The sequence below is a fragment of the Mustela nigripes genome, chromosome 7 (assembly GCF_022355385.1).
Source record: "Mustela nigripes isolate SB6536 chromosome 7, MUSNIG.SB6536, whole genome shotgun sequence".
Lineage (NCBI taxonomy): Eukaryota > Metazoa > Chordata > Mammalia > Carnivora > Mustelidae > Mustela > Mustela nigripes.
In genome coordinates, this window is record NC_081563.1 from 120,396,342 (window position 1) to 120,402,341 (window position 6,000).

The following is a 6,000-nucleotide window of genomic DNA, read 5'->3' on the forward strand; positions in this document are numbered from 1 at the left end:
AGACTTTGCAGTGTGGCTGGATTTCTGCTTCCTTCTCTTCCATTCTACCGTCCCTGGAAATGAGCTGGGATTTGGGTTGGGAAGAGGGCTCTCCTGTCTCTAAAAGTGGGACTGGCACCCATAGGGAAGATTCACCTTCCCCTCCCCTTTAGCTGCACATCGCTGGAGCCAACGGATACCTGCGGGCAGCTGAGCTCCTCCTGGACCACGGAGTGCGTGTGGACGTGAAGGACTGGGATGGCTGGGAGCCCCTGCACGCGGCTGCCTTCTGGGGACAGGTAATGCTCGGCAGTGGGACCTGCCCGCTGTCCTTTGGGCTGGCAGTTGGTTCACAGGACCCACTGAAGGTGTTGACTATAGCTAGTTTGTGAGATAGGAAAAGACCTAGAGAGTTTCCAAAAACATTTGATAAGTTGTGTTCTAAGAAGACGATAACACATTTACCAAATTAGGTAATTCTTCATGCTTCTGATTTGGTCCTTTCTCCCTCTGTTTCCCAGATCGAAAACTCTGATTGCAGCTTTTGCAGTCCCTCCTTAGATGCTTGGCAGCTCTAGATTTACAGCAGACTCCTTCTCCTATCCCTTGGCATGGCCCAGGAATGCTGGAGGAGGGGTCAAGCCCATTGTGTTGCCAGGATTCCTGCCTCCAGGGTGCAGGGCCTTCCCTGCAAACCAGCTTTGCCCTATCACTCTTTATGTCAGATCCTGAGAAACGTGGGGGCACTCTATCTACCTCCCAGACTTTTTGAGCCCAGGGGGCATGTGGGCTTCTTCCTGTGTTTCAGATGCAGATGGCAGAGCTGTTGGTGTCCCATGGGGCTAGTCTCAGTGCTAGGACATCCATGGATGAAATGCCAATAGGTAAGTCCAGCATAAAATCCAGAACACCCTTAGCTACTCATTGGGGTTTTTATAGATAGTGGGATAATTGGGTAAAATATAGAGTTGGCTTGATGGTGGACTGGTGTGTGGATGGGTAGCAAAATGAATGAATAAGTTAATGAAGGGTAGATTGTACAGATGGATAGCTGGACGGATGGATAGATAAATGTATTCATGGGTGGGTGGATGGAGGATGGCTGGCTGATGGGTGGTTGGATGATGGGTAGATGGATGATGGGTGGATGGATGGATGGAGGATGGGCGGATGATGGGTGGTTGGATGGATGGATGGATGGATGATGGGTAGATGGATGGATAGAGGATGGGCGGATGATGGGTGGATGGATGAATGGATTAATCACTGGTTAGGGATGAATCTACGGATGGATGGCTGGGTCAGTGACTGGGTGGGTAGAGAAATGAAGGGATTGGTTGGATTGAACGTGTAGGTATATATGATCCGAGATATATATAAGTTCTGGCTTGGGCTACATAGAGTACCTGCTTGTTTCTCTCAATACTTCCTATATCACTGGAGAGTTGATGACTCCTGTTGGAAACTACTGAAGGTGGATGGATCTTTTGGTCATAGCAGAGAACCTTAGGAGCTATGACTATATGGGTCCTGGGCTTCCCATTCTTATCCTTTAAGGATTGGGGTATAGCCCAGGAAGTGAGGCCAGCATTGTTTACTCCCCTCTCTGGATGCCCCCAAAGATGCTGAGAGTTTTCAGTGCGTTGGGTGGCAGCTCCCATGGTCTGGAGGGCTCCTGGGGTCCACCGGTCCTGGCACTGCTCCCCACAACAGCTTCCTCCCCTGCTTCAGACCTGTGTGAGGAGGAGGAGTTCAAAGTCCTGCTGTTGGAGCTAAAACACAAGCATGACGTCATCATGAAGTCACAGCTGAGACACAAGTCATCCTTGAGCCGGAGAACGTCCAGCGCAGGGAGCCGTGGGTGAGTCGGGGCAGGCCGGCCGTGGTTCCTGGGGGCACTCCTGCCTGTGGCGCTTGGGCCCAGCCCTCCAGCAGCTCCTCTCTCCCCTCAGGAAGGTGGTACGTCGAGCCAGCCTGTCGGACAGGACCAACCTGTACAGGAAGGAGTATGAGGGAGAGGCCATACTGTGGCAGCAGCGGAGTGTGGCAGAGGACCAACGGACTGCCACCTACAACGGGGACATCAGGGAGACCAGGACAGACCAAGAGAACAAGGACCCAGTGAGTGGCCTTGTGACCTGCCTCGGTGTCAGCTGCTACTGGGATGGAGGACAGGGCCCCGGCCTGGTCTTGGCCTTTTCATGTCAGAGCCTTCAGGGGGAGGGCTGCTGGACAGCGCCCATACACCAGCTGGCTGGACCCCTTTGGTGCTGGTGGCCCCTGTGCTTCTTGAGGAAGTCCTGGTGTGAGAGTCAGAACTGGGAGCCTTGGCAGCCAGGAGGGTCTCCTAACAGACAAGAAGTCCCTGCTGCGTGCCTGCTGTGCTCTGGTACATCTGGTTCTGGGCTCCCCAAAGGAGAGGCTCAGCACAGCAGTGCCCCCGGGTGCTAACAGCACTAGAACGTTCTGGGGGGGAACATAACAAGATATGGAGAACTGTGTTTATGGAGCACATCTGGTTGGGAAAAATGTGTGGAAATACTGAGCAGGGTACTGGTTGGAGCCATAAGAAGCCTGCTCCGAGAGTAGCTGCTGGTCTGGGCGTTGAACTGCTTTCTTAAGGGGATGCCGTGTCAGTTTCCTAGAATTTCTGGATCCCATTTCCACAAACTCGGTAGCTCAGATCCCTAGAAGTGTGTTCTGTTACAGTTCTGGAGGCCAGAAGTCGAAAGTCTAAGTGTCAACAGCATTGGTTTTTTCTGTGGGCTCCAAAAGGGAATCTGTTGCGTGCCTCTCTCCTAGCTTCATGTGGCTCAGGCATGTGCTGGCTTTGCTCGCCAGACTCCAGTCTCTGCCTCTGTGGTCACATGGCTTCTCCCTTGTGTGTGTCTGTGTCTCTGTTTTCTCTTCTTAGACAGCAGTCATTGGATTAGTGCCCACAATCCAGGATGACCCCATTTTAACTTATTATATCTGCGAAGACTCTGCCTCCAACTAAAGTCACATTCAGATACGTGAGGCGACCAGGAATTTTGGGAGGACCCTGTGTTACTTAGTACCAACAGGCTTGGGTTTCATGCATGGCTGCTGGCTTGCTGAGTGGGGCCAGCAAGTTTGGGGCAGAATTGCTGGGGACAGAAACAGAGAGGCTGACTGTCCATAGCAGTGGTCTGCCTTTTTGGTATATCCACCAATGATAAGCAGCTGAAAACAGTTCTGGAAAGTATTGCTTTGGTGGAATGAAAAATGATTAGCCCAGCGTACCCGTGCATCTCTGTGGGACCTGCCCTCCAGCTGGAACAGTGAGGTCACATGAAGGCTGATCTGAAGCCGGGAAAGGTGCCCACCCAAGGGAATCCAGTCACAGCCCTGGCTGGGGACAGAGAGGGTGCCTCAGAGGCTCTGTTGTGCCTACTTCTAGGGTCGGGGAGAAGAGAGATGCAGACTGAAATTAAATCACATTTATTTAACTTTCCTTTGTGAGTGCGGTGAAGTTATGTTCAGTACATGAATTTGAAATGGGTTTTTCAGTTGAACTTTTGTAAACATGTCCCCTGAGATGAATGCATGGAGCATTTCCATCACCCCAGAAAGTTCCTGGTTCCGTGTCAGCAGTCCTCCTGCCCTAAAAGGCAGCTCTGTTTACCTTTGAGCACTGAAGAGCAGGTTTGCGCCCACATCTGCGTGTGAATGGCCTCAGCAGTCTGTAGTCTTGTGTGTCTGACTTACTTGGAGACCCTGAGACTCATCCCTGTGCAGGCACAGAGCTGCAGCTCAGCCTTTTCCCTCACTCTGGAGAGTTCTGTTGTTTAAATATGTGTCCATTCTTCTGCTGGTGGACATTTGGGCTGTTTCAAGTGTGGGGCTACTTTGAATAAAGCTGCTCAAAACATTCTCCGACGGGTTTTTGGTGGGCATAAGCCCTATTTTCTGTAGGACCGTGTAGCCAGGAATGCAGAACAGCTCATGGGGAGGCTACTAGAGATACTGCCATGCAAGTTTCCAGAGTGACTGTTCCCATCTGCTCTCTGAGCAGGCGCGCAGAACTCTTTGCGCCGGTCCCTGATGTAACATCACTCTCCATCTCAGCCGTCCTGGCCTGCTTGCTGCTGCAGCTTGCATTTTAAATTTGCATCTCTCTGATGGTGGACGATGGAGACCGCTTGTTCATGTCATTAGGGGCTGACCGCGTGTCTTCTTTCGTGCAGTGTCTGTTCTTTTGCCCCTTTTCCTTGTTGATCTCTGGGAGACACTGGAGATTCTTAAAGAAATCCTCAGGGGGAAAAAAAAAGATACCCTCAGGGAAGCAGCTGCTTCCCCCCGCCCCCACCTGTCCCCATGTTTGTTCAGATCTCACAGCCCAGGACTCTGCCAGAAGTCCTCGCCAGTGTGGGGTGGCACAAAGCATCAGCCCCGCAGGGAAGGGGGTGGGAAGATGTGGCCTGAGTTCGTCCTTAACTTCTGCAGCTTTCTCATCAACGCTGTGCTTGGGGGTTAGGTGAAGGCAAACAAAGGGCCTGCTTTGCAGAGAAAAAGGAAGGAGCTCTGGGCTTCGGGCCAATCACCCAGAGGTCCAGTCCCAAGGACAACTGTCAGGGTCCAGAGCCCCAGATCCTAGGCGAAACCAAGATCACAGGGCACAGCTATGAAGCCCCAAGTTCCTTCCTTTCTCTGACCTATCCCTTTCAAGGCTTTAGGTACTGGCAAGGCTGTGAGAGTCTCTAAGGTAGACATTCTCCAGAGTGGGGTTCCTGGACCAGCAGTAGCAGCGTCACCTGGGAGCGTGTGAGAAAAGCAGACTCTCTGGCCCGCCCTACATGTACTAAACATGCACCCTGGGCTCTGGGTTTAACCGGTGCTCTGTGCCCTAACCAGCTCTCCAGGGGACTCGGAGGCACACCAGACATTGAAAACCCCTCATCTAAGGGGGTGTTTGCTCGGTCTGACCTGCAAGTTGGGTTTCTGCCAGGACTCCACCCAGTTAGCTACCAGAGCTGGCCCCTGCACATACTTCGGCAGAGCTGGCACCCTGACATGAGGCTCGGGAGGCAGGCAGCAGCCCTGTCTCTTCAGCCAGTGGCTCACAAACTTAACTGTACCAGAAAATTCCTTGGGGAAGTGTTTTTGGTTTTGTTCGTTTAAAATCCTGGTGTCTAGGTTGCAACCCAGACTAATTAAATCTGAATCTTTGGGCCTGGGGCCCAGGCTTTGTATTTATGTATTTAAAAAAAAAAAAAAAATCAATAGACTTGATTTTTTGGAGCAGTTGTGGTTTCTGGAAAACATACGTAGGAAGTACCTAAAGTCTCCACACACACCCTTTATCACGTCTGCTGGTTTCCACTGGTATGAACATCTTGCCTTAGTGTGGTAGGTGTATTACCATGATGATAACAATATAGATACATAATTGTTAACTGATGCCTATAGTTTATGTTAGGGTTTACCCTCGGTGTTCAACATTCTACAGATGTTGACAAATATGTGGTGTCATATAGCCGTCATTAAAGTTTCATACAGAATACTTCCACTGCCCTAAAAATCCCTGGTGCTCCACCTGTCCATCCCTCCCCAAACCCTGGGCAACCACTGACCGTTTTACTGTCTGCATGGTTTTGCCTTTTCCAGAATGTCATAGAGTGGGAATCACACAACGTAGCCTCTTCAGATTGGCGCTGTGCAAGTGTTTTTAACTCCCCAGCTGATGTAGTGTGATTTAATTCCCCAGCCTCTGAAGCTGAGAACTAGTGTCTTAAATCCATGGGGAGTTTGTTAGAAACACTGGAATTCGAGTTCCAACCCCGAACTGGTGATTCAGCATGGACCCTTTCACAAGAGCCCCAGGTGACTCATACGCACAAAGAGTTAGAGAAGCGTTGATCTCGACAATGAAAAGCGGTCTTTCCAAGACCATTCCGGAAGTAAAGAAAATAGATACAGGGCGCCTGGGTGGCTCAGTGGTTAAGCCGCTGCCTTCGGCTCAGGTCATGATCTCAGGGTCCTGGGATCGAGTCCCGCATC

The 6,000-nt window shown here is 51.2% G+C and overlaps 1 protein-coding gene across 2 annotated transcripts in view; it reads left to right on the plus strand.

Annotated features, from left to right (window-relative positions):
* Positions 1-6,000, plus strand: part of PPP1R16B (protein phosphatase 1 regulatory subunit 16B) — a 92,048-nt gene that overhangs the window by 79,269 nt on the left and 6,779 nt on the right. Inside the window, exons 7-10 of one of the 2 annotated variants that reach the window (XM_059406996.1) lie at positions 153-278; positions 788-863; positions 1,711-1,840; positions 1,932-2,100. In XM_059406996.1, coding sequence (XP_059262979.1) covers positions 153-278; positions 788-863; positions 1,711-1,840; positions 1,932-2,100 — 501 coding nt within the window. The remainder of the gene's footprint in view (positions 1-152; positions 279-787; positions 864-1,710; positions 1,841-1,931; positions 2,101-6,000) is intronic. The other variant, XM_059406997.1, reaches the window with a different exon arrangement.